Source organism: Boleophthalmus pectinirostris, unplaced genomic scaffold (genome assembly GCF_026225935.1).
Source record: "Boleophthalmus pectinirostris isolate CB_2022bp ecotype Guang Dong unplaced genomic scaffold, ASM2622593v1 HiC_scaffold_4, whole genome shotgun sequence".
NCBI classification, from domain to species: domain Eukaryota; kingdom Metazoa; phylum Chordata; class Actinopteri; order Gobiiformes; family Gobiidae; genus Boleophthalmus; species Boleophthalmus pectinirostris.
Genome location: NW_026571353.1, coordinates 18,430,001 through 18,446,502, shown reverse-complemented (window position 1 = coordinate 18,446,502; position 16,502 = coordinate 18,430,001). Strand labels below are relative to the sequence as shown.

General features: G+C 39.2%; 3 protein-coding genes across 7 annotated transcripts in view; 2 read left to right on the top strand and 1 right to left on the bottom strand.

Moving 5' to 3' along the window:
* The first annotated feature begins 23 nt into the window (after nt 1-23).
* srrd (SRR1 domain containing) lies at nt 24-2,483 on the top strand. Of its 5 annotated transcripts, none has more exons than XM_055161695.1 (7): nt 24-271; nt 341-381; nt 516-577; nt 1,200-1,298; nt 1,526-1,627; nt 1,760-1,911; nt 1,980-2,483. In XM_055161695.1, exons 1-7 carry the CDS (start codon nt 126-128, stop codon nt 2,218-2,220), a joined length of 843 nt encoding a protein of 280 aa, XP_055017670.1. In that variant the 5' UTR covers nt 24-125; the 3' UTR covers nt 2,221-2,483. The 5 variants fall into 5 exon arrangements, with proteins under 5 accessions (XP_055017670.1, XP_055017669.1, XP_055017672.1 ...); XM_055161694.1 differs by having other exon boundaries at nt 516-712; XM_055161696.1 differs by having other exon boundaries at nt 33-171; nt 516-712.
* Nucleotides 2,466-12,595, bottom strand: si:ch211-166a6.5 (clustered mitochondria protein homolog). Its single transcript, XM_020920909.2, has 28 exons — nt 12,311-12,595; nt 11,123-11,217; nt 10,870-11,041; nt 10,135-10,272; nt 9,895-10,046; nt 9,674-9,828; nt 9,415-9,537; nt 9,202-9,331; nt 9,018-9,110; nt 7,159-7,325; nt 6,898-7,077; nt 6,397-6,819; nt 6,239-6,312; nt 6,057-6,161; nt 5,878-5,978; nt 5,655-5,807; nt 5,500-5,562; nt 5,138-5,370; nt 4,973-5,057; nt 4,714-4,867; nt 4,501-4,640; nt 4,343-4,423; nt 4,141-4,266; nt 3,950-4,059; nt 3,792-3,885; nt 3,587-3,712; nt 3,233-3,306; nt 2,466-3,133 (listed from the first exon to the last, which is right to left on the bottom strand). Exons 1-28 carry the CDS (start codon nt 12,357-12,359, stop codon nt 2,638-2,640), a joined length of 4,092 nt encoding a protein of 1,363 aa, XP_020776568.1. The 5' UTR covers nt 12,360-12,595; the 3' UTR covers nt 2,466-2,637.
* Nucleotides 12,596-13,352: 757 nt separating this feature from the next.
* Nucleotides 13,353-16,502, top strand: part of ddhd2 (DDHD domain containing 2) — a 6,506-nt gene continuing 3,356 nt past the window's right edge. Inside the window, exons 1-9 of the mRNA XM_020920917.2 lie at nt 13,353-13,440; nt 13,898-14,068; nt 14,223-14,415; nt 15,266-15,453; nt 15,530-15,619; nt 15,695-15,815; nt 15,892-15,981; nt 16,065-16,206; nt 16,283-16,491. Coding sequence (XP_020776576.1) covers nt 13,952-14,068; nt 14,223-14,415; nt 15,266-15,453; nt 15,530-15,619; nt 15,695-15,815; nt 15,892-15,981; nt 16,065-16,206; nt 16,283-16,491 — 1,150 coding nt within the window. The 5' untranslated portion in view covers nt 13,353-13,440; nt 13,898-13,951. The remainder of the gene's footprint in view (nt 13,441-13,897; nt 14,069-14,222; nt 14,416-15,265; nt 15,454-15,529; nt 15,620-15,694; nt 15,816-15,891; nt 15,982-16,064; nt 16,207-16,282; nt 16,492-16,502) is intronic.

The window sequence follows — 16,502 nt, the reverse complement described above, 5'->3', positions numbered from 1 at the left end:
GATACCGGAAGTTAAACTTTTGTGTTGCAGTCAAAACAATCCCAAGTGAATCTAGCGCCTCTCATGTGCACAATTCCAATATATGCATGATTTCTATTCTGCTTATGTTTATGTAATTTGTAAAAATGTCTGGAGACAGTGAGGGGTGGCAGGTGGCTCGGCGACGCAAAGGTAAATTTGAAAAGATGAAGCTTCAAGTGTCTTCAGACGACCCAAACATTCAGGAACATCTGGACGTTGACAAGATTGAAAAACGACTCAGGCAAACAGTGTACGAGTTTGATCAAACGATGGGCATGCGAAATTAGATTAATCTGACGAAAATATCTTTATCTTCTAGCTCTGATTTAACATGTGAAGCCTTTTACGAGAAATGGAAAGGTGAGAGCATTTTCCATTGTATGGTTGCAGAGACAAATATTTTTGAAGATGGGAGGTTTCCAAGACACTGTTGAAGGGTATTATTGTTTTTTGGTTTTTTTTTTTTTACTAATGTTATGTTTATTTGCACATAGACGAGTTGCTAATGGCAGCATTGGGAATTCAACAATTTCAAGAGAAGATCAGGGACGCTCAGGTGGCTAACCATGACCTTTATTGCTCATCTCCTGGGCAAATGCAGTGCGTGTGTTATGGGCTGGGATCCTTCTCCTCTTGTGTATCTGCACGTTACCAGCTGGCCATGTTACTGCTGCTTTTAGGTGCATTGAAGGTGAAATAAATTTTTAATGTATTGAAATGTTCATATTTCATACTGCTCTTAAAGGCCCCAGGTTACACTATTGTCTAATCTGTTATAATGTTTCCTCATCAAAAATATACCCAGAGTTTTGTTTTGTTTCAATAACACGTTTAACACACAAACCCTGCATATTTAGGCTGAGTTCTTCTCTTCTCTTTACCTTGTGATGTGGTAATACAGGAAGTGCTCTGCTGTGTTTTAAAACTCCATACACCTTGACTTTAATTACCAATCTACTGAACAAAGCTGTTAACTACCACTTCATGCCATCACATGACACATCACAAGGTTTTTGAGCTTCTAAGATGTTGACTAATAATGAAGGCTTATTCAAAATCTGTGAATGAAACAAAACACAACTCCAGGTATGTTTTTTATGATGTTCTAATATGTCTTAAAGCTCACAAGAGTCAATTTGTGTAATTTATTATATATTATATAATTATACTTTCTCTAGATTGAACTAAGTGACTGCTTGGTCTTTGATCCTGTGTTTTCTTCTGGGGAGAAAGATGTTTTAAAAAGAATCGGACTGACTGTGTTGACAGAGAATGAGGTAGGAGTTTTCTGTTGTTTATGCAGTTAATTTTAGATCAGTGGGCGAATGCTCTACCAACTGAGCTACTGCCGCCCATATATATATATATATGGGCGGCAGTAGCAGTTGGTAGAGCATTCGCCCACTGATCTAAAGGTTGGCGGTTCGAATCCAGCTTGCGACATAAACATCACAGGTTGAGCAGTTAGATCCACTGACCCACAGGTTTGCTGGTGTGATTCCAGCTCCCACAGATGAATGCTGCCGTTGTGTCCTTGGGCAAGACACTTAACCCACCTTGCCCACAGTGTCTGCGTACACTGGTGTGTGAATGTGTGTGTGAATGGGTGAGTGGTTCCTTGTTGTAAAGCGCTTTGAGTGCCTTGGAGGTGGAAAGGCGCTATAGAAAAATGTGACCATTTACCATATATATATATATATATATATATAAAGTTATTCATGACTTAATTTTCTTGCAGGAAGGAAAGCGGCAAGTCGATAAACCAACCATTTTTTACTTGATGCACTGTGGGAAAGCCCTTTACAACAACCTTCTGTGGAAAAACTGGAGTAAACACTGTCTGACTGAAATCATTATTATCGGAAACAGTTTCTGTAGTATGAAGGAAAGGTGTGTTACTGTGTTATTAATTTATTAATTCAACAACTAAAATGTTACCTAACTTTTTTTTTTTACAGAACAATTGATAGAGAATTTAACCGGGATTACAGTTACATTAGCCAGATAACAGCTGTGTGTAAGGAGAGCCTGCTTCCTTGTCCATCCCACATGATCGACGTCTTCAGTGATACTGCAGTCATTACCTTCCCTACTGGTAGTTTAAATGAACTTTCAGAGTCCACTTGGGTAAACACACCAGAGCCACAATATGAACACTGTGCTGATTTAGAGATTGTATGCAAGGACCAACAGAGATAATATTGTAAATTACTAGTCATGTATTTTACATTATTAAAAAATGGGCTGGTCCCACTTGTTATCATTTTACACTTTTTATCTTAAGAGCATGTGTCATATATAGAGGGATGTGAATGCAAAATAAAATGCACTTAAGTGTAAAGAGCCTATGAGGGAATTAAAATGTCTACTAATATGCTACACTATATAGATTCATGAATAATGTTTTGAATCTTATGTGATGCTGGAAAATAAACATTGCTCTCTTTCCAAAAAAGTAAAAAGTTTATTGAAGTAAAAGCCTTTTTATACGAACACCATCTTCTGAGCAGTAATACTTGTCTTCTAACACCTGTGGTTTGTTTTCTTCATTCTTTTGGGAATCAAAACACAATTGGATATCTTGGACAGCTGTCATACTTTCTGTGCCCTCATTTTTTATTCCTCAGGCTCACTGTTTTGGGCCATCTCTAAGCCCCCATTAACCACTGGGACATTGCCCACTGGTCCATTTGCTACAACTGGCTTTGAGACAACATCAGCCCAAGTCATGGCCTTGAGAACCGACGGATTTGCAACGGTCTCAGTGGCTTCATTGATTTCTCCGTTTAAACCGTCAGCCTCTTGTTTATCTTTGGTCTCTTCATCTGTTGGTGAATCGGATCCACCTGCATCACCTGTGTCACTACTAATTGAATCCACATCATTTGTCTCACCAAATGGCTCATTATCACTTGCTTTTTTTTCTTCAGCTTCTATGTCCTCACTGTTCGCAGCCTTGTTTGTGCTTTCTTTTTCTTGGTTTATGGTCTGTTTCTCGTCTTTGCTGGCTTTCTCTGAAGTGCTGGCCTTTGAAAGTAAACTTTCAATTACTTCTTTCGCCACTGCAGCTTTTCTTTCCTTATGTTTCAGCTTATACTCCTGGAACCTGTCACTGAAAAATAAAGATTTCAAAAAAGGAATCCTGCCTAAGGGCATTCAAATTCATCCCTGCAGCAGATTTGCCATTGTCATTCATGATTCAAAAGTTTACCTCTCCACAATCTTTCTGATTCCTGTGACCAGAACCATCTGCTCCAAAATCGTTTCAGCTGTCGGAGTGAGACACTAAGGAAAGTTAAGTTAATGGTAGGGTTAAATGTGAATTTTTGTAATTGTTATAAACATGACTATTAAAAAATATTTTGCAGATACTTATCTCAAATGCTATTAAAAAAAAAAAAAAATCTGAAATAGAATCCAAATATTTGTAAAAAATACTAGTACTAGATGCATAATATATTTACACCCTTTTGATCTTCTCCATTTCCATTTATCCTTTTTATTAAAAATGATACGCAATTGATACAGTGGAAATTGAACTGTTGAATTTAATACTAAAATGTACCTCTACTGTTTGCTCAAAACAATCAGGTCCAGCTTGTCTGATAGACCTCTCCACCCATACAGCTTGTTTGGTTATGGTGCCCAGAAACTCTGTGCTGCAGCGAGTCTGAGCATGATCTTCTCCAAACTGTACAGAGAGAGGATTACTTTTAATATTTTGCTCACAAGTAGATCGTCAAATCTTTTGTACAACATCAAATACAGACCATAGAGGTAAATGCTGAAAGCGCTTCTTTTTCATGTGCCATAGCACTTCTATAGTCACCTTTGCTGCACATGAACTGGGCCAAGAGGTGCTGGCTACAAAAGAAAATGTTATTCATAAAATGCTTGTATTTAGAGGTGTTTTTAGATAAAAACATACCTGAGAGCCGTGTTCAGATTAGTGGCTCCAAAGAAGGATATGTTGAGCTTGAGTGCATTCTTAAGGTATTGCTCTGACTGACTCCCTGTCATCACTAGCCCCAGACAACTCTGCAAGATAATACCATTTGTTGTATAATATATTATAACATATATTTGATCAAACCGTGACAGGAGATTATGTAAACCCACATCTAATGCAGCAGTGTAAGGGTGATCCTCTCCATGGACTGTGAGCATTAGAAGACGTGCTCTTAGCAGGCATTTCTGAGCCAGTGCCGTCTCTCCTCCAGCATGCATGTACACAGCTAAAAGTGCCTACATATAAAATACAAGCATGTACATGTCAGACAGACCTAGTGTAATCTCACAGGATACAAATAAAAATACTCACATATTGCTGGATAGTGTCTGGATGGTCAAAACCAACCACTCTTTCACTGATAACTACTGCTTTTAGTTGAATACTACGAGCCTGCAGCATAAAAGTGAATGCATTTTTCTCTAAAGAAAACTTAACATTGTGTTTTAGTGTGTGCTTATACCACATACCTCTGCTGACTTGCCCTTGAGGAAAGCCACTCTGGCAAGAACACTGTGACAGTAACATGCCTCAGGATGAAGATCATCACATACCCGGCCATATAAGTAGGTAGCTTCTTTCAGCTGCTCATAAGCTTGATCCAAGAGACCTGCAATGATTGGTACAACGTTCAATTAATAAAAATGTTGTCAGAGGAATAAACCGACAAAATGAAATTGTACCTTTCTGTAATGAGATCTGGGCTGTGCGAAAAGCCTTTGATGCATCTACAATCGGCATGTGGAGGTGCTTTACAACAGGGAAGATGTTAAGAATATCATCTGGATTGAGTGGAGCTTTGTTTTGGTTGTCCAGGAAATAATCTTTAAGCCTCAACTATTGAGCAAGAAGATGATATTCAAATATATAAATGAATTCAGTTGTGTATATTGCCACAGTTATAGAATATTTAAGTTGTTACAATGAATAGCATATTATCACCTGTACTCCAGTCTTCAAACAAAACTCCCTAAGCAGAGACAGTTTCTGAAGGCCATACTGCTCAACCAGGTGGCTTGGGCCAGTGCTGTAACAAATATAACCAAATTAAAGATTCTTTTCTTGCATAGAGATTTATAAAAGACATGTAAACGTCCCATGCCATACCCTAGTATGTCAGAGATGCCATATGTCTCGGCTGCATCCTGGCACACCATGTTCCAGAGTTCCGCTGCTGTCAGAGTGCTCCAAGGTGTGCTCTCAGAGGGCCCAGCCCCACGGCCCCTTCGTCGTGATTTCTTTTTCATGTCGTCCCCAATGGAAGCAGGTGTGTAGTGTGGGACCAACAGGCAGCACAGGAAGTGACTGACAGCTGCAGAGAGACTTGACACATCCACACCCTGCACAGACAAGGCCCCAGGCTTTTATACATTCCTATTCAAGTCAAGAGCTTTCACCTGCTGCTCACACTTTGCTCCAGGTAATAACAGCAAAAGTAAAAAAGGTCAAAAGCAAATGTCACTAAGTACCTGCACAAAGCTGTTGAATATTCTTTTTGTTGAGCGTATAAAGATTTCACTGATTGCTGTCCTCTGATGACACAAATAAAAAAGAGAAATGGTTAATTGATGTTAAATTCCACATGTGTAATTCACACACATGCAATGAAGAATCTGCACTGTACCAGTATGTGCCTTAGTCTCTCCTTGTCTTCCGATTGGTTGATAGCCTTAACCACATGACCCAAATAGCGAAGGTTGATTCCTTTATGGTGTAGGGCCTTTTTCAAGGAAGCACCATCAACTGGAACTTCATTATTTTCTAAACAATAATCCACCTATTTGCACAAACAAGATACAATAAATACAAAATTATATATAATTTTATCTGTTTAATATTAGACTTACAAAAGCAGGGATCTGATGTGTGATTATGAAGGCTGATGCCTCCTGCAGTAACCTCCTCTGCAGATTTGTTGATGCATTTTCAGTACGAGGGAATTTCACCCCTAAGTTGAAAGAGGTCAAAGCACAGCAAATAAACAAAGAATATATTTGTGAGTAACTGCATATTTCACAGTCCATACCTGGGGCGTAAATACTTGGATTGAAGCGCATCTCAAAAATAATATCACTGACTGAACCCACTTCTTTACAAGCTTCTTTGACAGCATTTGTAGACCGAGAGTCACCTATCATAAGAAAAAAAATTATAAGTTTTTATCTTCAAGCAAAATACATTACTGTAGTAGTGTTTAGGACCGCTTACCTGCTGCCGCACACTCTTCAAAACCCCCATTTTCATCAAGCTTCTCTCTCACAATCTGACTGAACTGATTATGTCTAAATTAAATACATAAAATTAAGTATATAGTGAGACCAAAAACATGTTTATTGCCATGTCATCCTGTCAAGACTGAAACTTACTTGTGCTGAATAAATGTCTGGAGCAACTCTGGTCTTAGTCTACAGAGCCCATGAGGAAAAGACTTTGGAAATCCAGTGTCTGAACAGTAATTGTCAGGCCAAAAAGCTGTTTTAACTTCATCTTGACAATTTTCTTGGTCTATATCTTCAGCAAGAACACCCTCCTTTTCTTTATCTGCTTCTGGACAAAAGTTGGCATCAGCGGGGAAGCTTCTAAAGACGTCAAGCACATAAAACCTCCGATCAGCTCCTACAAGCCCCTGTGCATCAATGGATGTGAAGAGTGGCACCACATTTCCTTTGGGAGACACAATGACATGTCTTTGAATGGAGAGAGCTTTGGCTGCTTGTGCTAAGTGTTCAAGTAGACGTCTGCGCTGAGGGGATTCTTGGGGTCCAGCATTCACTCCATACAGAAGGCCTCTGTTAGCCATAATGGATACACATGTTAGTAAAAAGGTATTTATTCTGCTTTGTAAATTATAGTGTGGTGAATTATACCTTGATGCTGGAGGTGCTTCCTGGTCTTGCTCTGAGCCTTCTATTCCTGGAGCCAGGCCCTGAGCAGAAAGACGCACCCCTCTGTAGTCCACCACCGCTGTGGGCAGAGTGTGCAGCCCCTTAGGCCCCTCTATGTCACTGTAGGACTGGACCCCCTTCAGCTCCAGTCTCTGAGCCGCTCTACAGGACAAAAACTACAGGTTGAGACATCACAGCAACACAGTTGTATATATGCAGTTGAACTGTTTTATTCTTTCTTACCTCCGACCTCTTTCTCCACCAAACACATCACTTGCAGCTCCTTGGCTCATAAACAGACCGTCCCACAGGAATGCTGGGTCCTCAGGATTTCCATTGACAGGTTCCACAAAACCATCTATGATATTTTCTGCTCCCCGAGTCACAGCTCTGACAAACGCACTGTTGACCTGTCAGTTAAGGAAAAAAATATTGAATGGATATGCATTTTATTTAAATTGTATTTTATCTACTATTTTAAGTACGGCACACATGATCCTGTTCTAGACAGGGATAAAAAGAGTTATTTAGATGCAGATCAGTTTTTGCACTGAACATAACAAACAATCCTGAACATAAAAGATAATAAGCTTTAGTGAAAGCTGTCACTTATGTGAGATTACTATTAGAGCCCGACCGATATGGATTTTGCTGTGGCCGATATGAAACCAATATAATGGAAGTTGGAGCTGCCGATAGCCGATATAATCACCGATATATTTAGTGATGTAAAAATTCACTGTAAATGTTGAATTGTTTAAAAAACTTAGGTTTGGCTCTGGTGGATTTTAAATTGGGTTTATTTAGGCAACATTTATTGTTATTCTGCCTCTTTACATCATATTTACAGACAGTAGGTTGACTTAATGGCATTTTTGCATCACATTCTAGACACTAGTGATGGGTATTCCAGTTCTTTTTAGAGAACCGGCTCTTTTGGCTCGGCTCACTAAAAGCTGTTGGTTCTTTTGGCTCCTAAGTGGCTCTTCGGATTGTTTTGTTGCAAGCAGGACTAAAGCACGTCTAAAGCAGGACTGAATCAGGACTGAACCAGGTCTAAACCAGGACTGAAAAAGGACTAAACCGGGACTTATTTATTTTATGCTAAACTACAGTCAAATATGCTCGTTTTTTTTTTTTTTTTTTTTTTTTTTTAATCCTACGTACACGCAAATTTCTCAAAGTTTCGTTTTTAGCCGCTGTCAAACCGCGAATCTGCACGCGGCGTGAAGAGAAAAAAAAGTGAGAGAAAGAGAAAACACGGCTCCCAATAAGGATCAGGCTCCCGTCGTTCCCTTCAAAGAGCCGGTTCTAAGAGTCATTTCGTTCGCGACGGACCCATAACTAGTAAAGAAAGTAGCGCTATTAGCCTTTAGCCGTAAATACGTGCGCACCGCGGTAATTAATTATATGCGCAAATGTCATAATTCACACCTCTATTCACAGCTCATTTACATATCAGTGCAGGTCCAGTAGCAAATATACGGCCAATATAGTCACTTTAGAACAGACCAATAGAAAACAGTCTGTTTATGTGCGGGAGCTACAGCAGCTAACCCATAACAAATGACAAAAACTAGCTTCAGAGTCGACATATTTCCAACACTCACCGCTCATACTACAGGCTCCTCCTCACATCACAAATCTGCACTAATAAATGTCCTTTTAATCCAGACTCAACCGATTGTCCGTAAAAAGAATATAATCTCAGTGTTTGGATCTGTATCTGCGAGTGTAAACAAACACATGTGAGTGACGCTACTCTGTGGTGTGTTCAGGGACAGTACTGACACACACAGACAAATGACTCCGTAGATAAATACTGATGTGGAGCCGCATATTAGGACATTTATCTGTCTGTAAATTGGACTAAATGAACAGAATGTAGAGAGTCTAAGCTTTATAACGAGGTATAACATGCCCACGTGAAATATCGGCCCCTATCAGCAAGCATATCGGCCGATAGCTGATATGCCTAAAGTTGCCAATATCAGCCGATAATATCGGCCAACCGATATATCGGTCGGGCTCTAATTACTATAGAGTTACCAGTGCCCTGACAGAAGTCTAAAGGAAAGGATGGCCGTAGTGTTTGTTGATACCTGTAGCAGAGCTTTGTCTCTTTGCAGTCTCTCCTCCAGGCTTCCTTGGGGAAGGTCTCTGGCTGCTTGTAACTCTTCATTCCAGTCAGGAGCCTTTAAACAATGAAAGATGTGTCAGACACTCCCCTGGTTCTGTCAGGGGCACATCTATTATCACAATTTGTGAGTTTGTGTTTAAAGTAACCTGTGCTGGCTGTTCATCCACACCAAGTCTGCTAAATGTGTTTTTATGAACGCGAGAGGAGCAGGGCGGCCCCAACCAGCTCAGAGTGTGATAAGGGGTGGGCAAGGCCTCAAGTGGGGGCAAGTGAAACCTGAAGGACAGAAAGCTACTTTATTACACCTATCATTAGGATACAACTGATTCATATCAACTGATCTAACACATTTATCTCACTTGTTTTTGAGAATGGTAAATGCTTGTTTGAATGCGGGGCTGAGGTGACAGAGAAGGTCAGTGAAACAGTGGCAGACTGGAGTTGACTGTGCTGGACGGGGATCAAACACTTCTTCTGTAGACCTGAAATTAAGACACATGAAAACTGTTTGTAGACTATATTAAATAATATTGTGGTTTGAAAATTAGAAGCATACGATAAGGCAAGCACACAAGAACTTCTGCTATTGAGTTAATGCTTAAATAAAGTAACTGATACCTATTGAGAAAAAAGCCTTTTGGACAGGAGGTAATGTCATAGTGCCGTCCCTCTATTGTTACCACGGTAATGTACAGGAAGTCTCCCTGCATCTTTCTGTGTCCTGGAGGAGGATTCCAGCAGCTGAGGCTCAGGTCCCTCACACAGCTAGGAGCCTAATGTGGCAAATGATAAGTTATTTTATAATCATCTTCACAATTATTCAAATCTCATGAATTTACCTCTGGTTGTGAGCTATTTGGTAGCAGAGCCATCAGAGGTCTTTCATGAGAACCAGGGAGTAAATACTCAGGAGTGTTGTCTTGATTTGTTACTTCTGTTTTTGTATTACTTAAAGAGCGTTTGAGGTTCTTTCCATTTTGTAAACTTGTGTCTGTACAAGAAAGGTGAAATGTATCAAATTATTTATTTATTTTGATAGTAAGTAAAGTATTATCTGACCATGCCATACGAGTACTCACCTTGTGTATGACTTTGTGTGATGGTGTCCAAAATACTCGGCGAGCGTCCTTCTCGCAGTGCGTCCTGAGGTGCAGATGTTCTCAGTAGTTCAAGTACACGAGACAAGTGGAGTCGAGCTGAGTGAGCAGTATATGGCTCTAGGAATATGCAAGGAAAAGATACATTTTTAAACTTGTATATTAAAAAATGAATACAGCTTAGTACAACTGTTACAATGCAGATGTGTCCTGATTTAAGGTCATTACTGGACATATCTACATGAATCCAAAACTGGCAGAAATTCTAAATCTTCTCTCTCAGCACAAATTAACTTCTTTCTATTGAGGCAAAAAGTGTTTGCATCATTACTATAGCTGGCAAACAATATTCAGGTCGAACTATTTGGATTTCTTTCATAATACTCATCTCACAAACTGTACAGATATTTTGTCATGAATAATGTAATTGCTTAAATCTCACAAAATAATTTTTGTGACTAGATTAATTTTGTTGTAGTAAGAAAACACTTGACAATAAAGCCTACATGAAGTCTCAGGGAGAGTTAACAACTCTTTAACTAAGTTAAAGACTAAGTGTTTCAATTTCAGGTAATTCAGCTATGGGGGAGCGTTTGGACCACTCAGTCATGTTGCTACTTATGAAACATTATGAAATTGCATCTTTTTTGTTGGTCTTTTATATTTTACAATATAAGAATTATGGTAGCTCCATTGTAATGTGTAACTGCAATGTACCTTCAGTTAGACGAAGAATAGATCCAGGTTTGAATCCTTTAAGATTTTGCATTTGTGAGACGGGGTCAAGAGTTGCTCCAGCGAGAGACAGGGACAGATTTGAACGTGGAAACACTTCATCCCTTGAAAGCAAAGTCATTATGGCATCTTGAACCAGCCAGAATCCATGCACCTACAAAGAATTACCAAGAATTAAACACAGGCATGTTCATTGCATGGCTATGGTCTGCCTAAACTGAAATGCAAGTCTTACCTGCAGTTCAAACTGCTCCACTCCTGCCCCCTGTATTTTTACAGAGAAAGTGTCCTCATCTTTTTTCAGATCTGTACTGGTAGAGCTTGTGTCATCTGGTACAAGAAAAAACACAAACAATCGCATTCAATAGCTTGTGAGGTGGTGCATTTATGTTTTGGTTGGTCATTATACAATAAATCCTCCCAGTTTAAAAAGATAATTAAAAGGCCATTAAAAACTTATGATGTAAATATATACTAAATATACTAATCGCAAAAAATCTTGACATGAGGTTCTATGGGAGAGTGCCCAAAGGTGACTTATGAACTATGCAGAGTTTAGTGAAAGTGGGTGTGTCTTTATTTTAGCTATGAAGATTCATCAGTTAAGCAGGACTCAGCGTGTTCCTCAACCTGTAGTGTGACTTAACCTGTTGAATTTGCCTACTGGCCTTCATGTCATCAGGGTGAAGGGACAGCCACACCCTGCGCGGGCATGTTGAGCCTCTTAAACACATAAACTATAGTTTGTCAGTGAAGCATGGATAGTACACCTGCATGACTACTATGTTTAATTATTTGTGGTAGTATAGTATTGTTTGCACTGTAATTCCTTAATTCTTGCTGTCACTCTGGGACTAGTTAACCTCTGGAAGACACCCAAAAGGATTCTGTTTGTGATTGGCTAAAGAAAGATCCCTCCTCTCTGCAGATTCTCTGTGCATTTATTGGAGCAAGTTACTACTACTAAGAATACAGCATTGTTTTCTGCAGCCAGTAGTTGATTTGGCAACGGAATCTAGGAAATACCTGAGGTACATTGTTAAACCAGTTGTGTTTTTACTGAAATGGTAAACACCACTGACAATGCTACACATACTTTTAGGTGGGTATTTTTATGATATATACAGTAGATAGATTAAATTGTTGGTTTTAGGTGTTTTTCAAGTGGTTCTAGTAGAGGTAGTCTGTCAGTGCACAACTGGTAGCAGCAGCTATCTGAAGTTAAAGAAATATTACTTGTTAATTATTTACTGAAATTGCTGGTACCTAGTTGTTGTGAAGTTGGGAAAAGCATAAAATAGGCTATACCCAGTAGTGTGACGTCTCCCACTCTCTTTCATATTATGCTGTGAGGGAGGTGGCAGATAAAGGATTGCAGCAAATAGGAGGAGAGTCAGGGATAGAGAGAAAATGCATTTCTTACCATTCTTGGCCTGACTTCTGCCTCCTCCTCTCCTGACTTTGTCCTTCATGTCTTCGTGTTGGAATTTCTCAAGTTTCCTTCTCTGCCTAGACTGTACAAGTTGTTATGGCTTCCGGGGAATACCAGGAAAACTGTGAAGAGAGCAGAAGTATGTAGCAGAGTTAGTTACTGCTCCCTGCTCAGGACTGTGACTCCTGCCCCTCTATGCTAGGCAAACGTAGCTTATCTGCTCTCTGTGTGTAAAAAGCCACACCCTCTTATTGCTCCACACAAGCTCATTATTCTGTGTTGGTCTCTCACTTTGTTGGACTGGGTGTGTCTAAAGCAGTAGTCTTCCTTCTCTTGGCAAGCTCCACTCCTGCACATGCCCCACCCCCAAGTGCTTAGAAACTACAAAAAAATGCAGTCCAATGATTCAGTTTTGTTTTGAGCTATATTACTTGTAGAGTATAATTCTAATGTAAGGCTGAAGGTCTCTACAAAAGACTAAAAATGGGCTAATGGGCATTTAATCTTTTAATTGCTTGCTTGCTTTACCTTTGCTTATAAACATTTTTCTAAGGGGTGTGTGCACGTGCTACAATAATATCCAGAGGTTTAAACTTGCATACCCTTTTCACTTACCTTGGCATATTTCTATCTCATAGCAAGAATCATGTTGAGTTTAGCTGCAGAAGTCTAGATGTTACTTTATGACTAAGCTAATTGTATGTCCAATGTAATAGTGTAAACTATCAAGTCAGCAGATTAATTTAGCTTGCAAAACATTTTTAAATCGTCACAACTCCTAATTATATATTCATTACTTTAGGTAGCTAGTAGTAGGCGGGACTGAAGCAGCTCGCACGACCTATGTTATGTTAAATAAGTAGTTAAATTATTCATCATCTTTTGATTAAACATTGATTTGATTATAATTTTTTTTATCATTCTATGTATACTTTAAAATATACATGTATTATTTATTAAGATATTAAGTCAATCATGTTGAATTGTGTATTTTCCATAACACTTGAACACACCACACTCTGACAGGAGGTGGGGGCTGTCCTTCGTTAGCTAACGCAGAGCAAGCTAAACACAAACAGCGATGTCAACTTCTCCAGTTTAACTTCGTTCATAGTGAAGCAGTAGGTACGTTTACTGCATAGTACATAAATGTTAATTGTGCACAGTGAAGTTTATTTAGGTCAGGTAACTTTGTAGCTTATTTGCCATCTTAGCTTTGTAACTTGCTAACATGACCCCGTCATGTCAAAGCACAGCATAGTCCGATGTATGTAGCTTTATAGACGAGAAGTTATATAAAGAAAGCCATTATAGATAAACGAGTACACCTTAATATTATTATCGAAACCAATTAAACGTATGCACTCTATGGCAACAATAGATTATCATGCAGAGGGTGTGGAAGCTCTATGTCACCTGCTGTCAATAGTTGTATGAACCTAAGTTAGTTGATGCTTGCAATAATGGCCATTATGTTGGATTTTAAACAGGCCTCATAACACAAATAAATCAAATATAGCTAAAGTATTGTTTAGAGTGTAATATAACATGCTTGTGCCCTTTCCCATCTCCAAACAGCCAAATTTGTCCCTCAGAGTCTGAGCAGGGGGCGGTGGCCTGGAATTGAAGCTAATGTCAGATTGTCCCGATGAGGACGGGGGTCTGCAGCCACCTGCCCCACCAGGCACAGCCATTTTATTGGACAATAACTCACAGTCTGAGACCACTGATACATCACCAGAAGACAAGGTCAGTGTGAGCATATGCATGTGCTTTACACATTTGAGTTTAACACAACTGTTACTGCTACTTTTCTCTGAATTGTGTAAATTTTAATACATTTTCAAACTTTTTTTTTTTTTTTTAGAATCATAAAGTGCTAATTATTTTGACTCTGTTTCAGGTGACCCCTGTTGTAGATGAGGCTTCACCATCCTCCACTTCTTCTTTTGAGATGCTTGACATGGAGGCACCACCTGCTCCCTACCAGGAGGTTCGGCCTCACTGGTTTTTCTGTAGGCGTGCTGATGACAGCACATCTTGGCAACCCTTCAGCTTAGTGGACTCTGTGAAACTAGAGTCTGCTTACAACACTGGTAAGTAAAACATTGCACCATTTTAATGTGGAAAAAGGAAAATAAAACATCCATTTTAAATAATTGTTAGGAAAGTTTACACTGTACCTGTCAGTTTGGTGCCAATTAAAGTACTTCTGCTTTTTGTCATTGTGCTATCCACTGCTGTTGGGATTCCTTCTGCTTAGCAAAGCTGCACACACCTTCACCGATAGCATCATTGTCAAAAAAAAAATCTTCTGTGCCAAATGTAAAACTTAGAAAATACATCACTGATGTGCTTAACTGATCCAGCTGTCCAGTAGTCATATTGTTGTCACCTCAAGTATGGCCTAAAAACTCTATAGTGCCATATATTACATATTAAGTGTTTACAATAGTTAATTGATGGGATGGCTAAAAATATTACTATTATCATGAAGTCCCTAGAGCCAGATTACAATTTTGTTTTAATCCCTTGCTTTCACAAAGTTGATTAAATCTTCTTCTGAAAGTTTAAACTGATTAAATACAGCTAACCAATCAGAAAGGTGGGTGGGAAAATATAAATAGCAGATTGTCACAGGGATGAGATCACAATTTGATTTTTATCACCATTATTCCCCATGCCAGCCATAGCCAATAGATTACAATGATAAAATAGTTACCACTCTCTCAACAAGGAGGATGTGGTTCAATAGAACATTTCTGGTTAGAGTGTGTCAGCATACCCTATAATATTACTATGTGTGTCTTCCTTAAGGGCCATTGACTTGCGTCACCTACAGACCATAAACCAAATGTTGTTTAGTATGGTTATAATGTATATCAATGATGTTGATAACATATTACTATCTAATACATAATAGATGTTACCTTTTGTTTCCATTAGGGAGTAGTCAGGAAGTACTGGTGGCTGTGGATGGAGAGCGATATGATGTGCACATTAATGAGAGAAAGCGCTTTGCTGTGTACTGGGAACAAGCACCCACTGAGGTCCGCCGTTGCACTTGGTTCTACAAAGGAGATAAAGACACCAGATTCATGCCCTACTCTGAAGACTTTAGTCAGAGTTTAGAGGTAGAATTACTTTAATTTATGAACTCTTGATGTTTAGTGTATTGCTTTACTTGTTTTGATCCTTTTTAATTTTAAGGATGCCTATAAGGAAGCAATAACCAAAGATGAGTGGAAAAAAAAGCTGGAGTTTCCCACAGGAGAAACTGTAATAATACACAACCCTAAAGTATGTTAATCTGACATTGTTTTAATATGGTGTGCTTAGTTTATGCTAATTATGTTATTTTATTCTCACAATTAGCTCATAATGCAATATCAACCAATATTTGCACAAGATGAGTGGGTGTCCTCCCCATCAGAGAACACTCGACCCAGAACAGTAAAGAGAGGCGTAGACAGCATTTCTGTAGAAATACCTGATGGTATGGGGTATTCACTTGAATTCATACAAGTATTCATAGTTTATTGGCTTGTTTAATTTCAAACACATATTTTCAGGTGAACCAGACAATGTTGACCATCTTGTTTTTATGGTTCATGGCATTGGTCCTGCATGCGATCTACGCTTCAGATCTATCATACAGTGTGGTGCGTTGCAAAAATGACAAGTACATATGATTTGAATACATATGTGAGTTAATTGTATATGGCCTAAATTGTTGTGTTTTCAGTTAATGATTTCAGGAGTGCATCTCTGTCCCTTCTGGCCTCTCATTACAAACGAGCTCAGCTGGAGGACAAAATAGGGAGAGTTGAGTTTCTTCCTGTGAATTGGCACAGTGCTCTACACGGTGATGCAACTGGGGTGGATGAGTATGTGTCAAATGCTACATCTAGGTAACATAACAATAACCCAGTTTCTGTAACCTATTTTCTTTTTTTTTATCAGGGACATCCAGCGCATAACTTTGCCCAGTATTAGTCGGTTGAGACACTTCACCAATGATACTCTACTGGACCTGTTTTTCTATAACAGCCCCACATACTGTCAGACTATAGTGGACACTGTGGCCTCAGAGATCAACAGGCTGCATGCACTATTTAAAGAGCGACATCCAGAGTTTAAAGGGGCAGTTTCTATTGTGGGCCACAGCCTGGGTGGGTTTTTA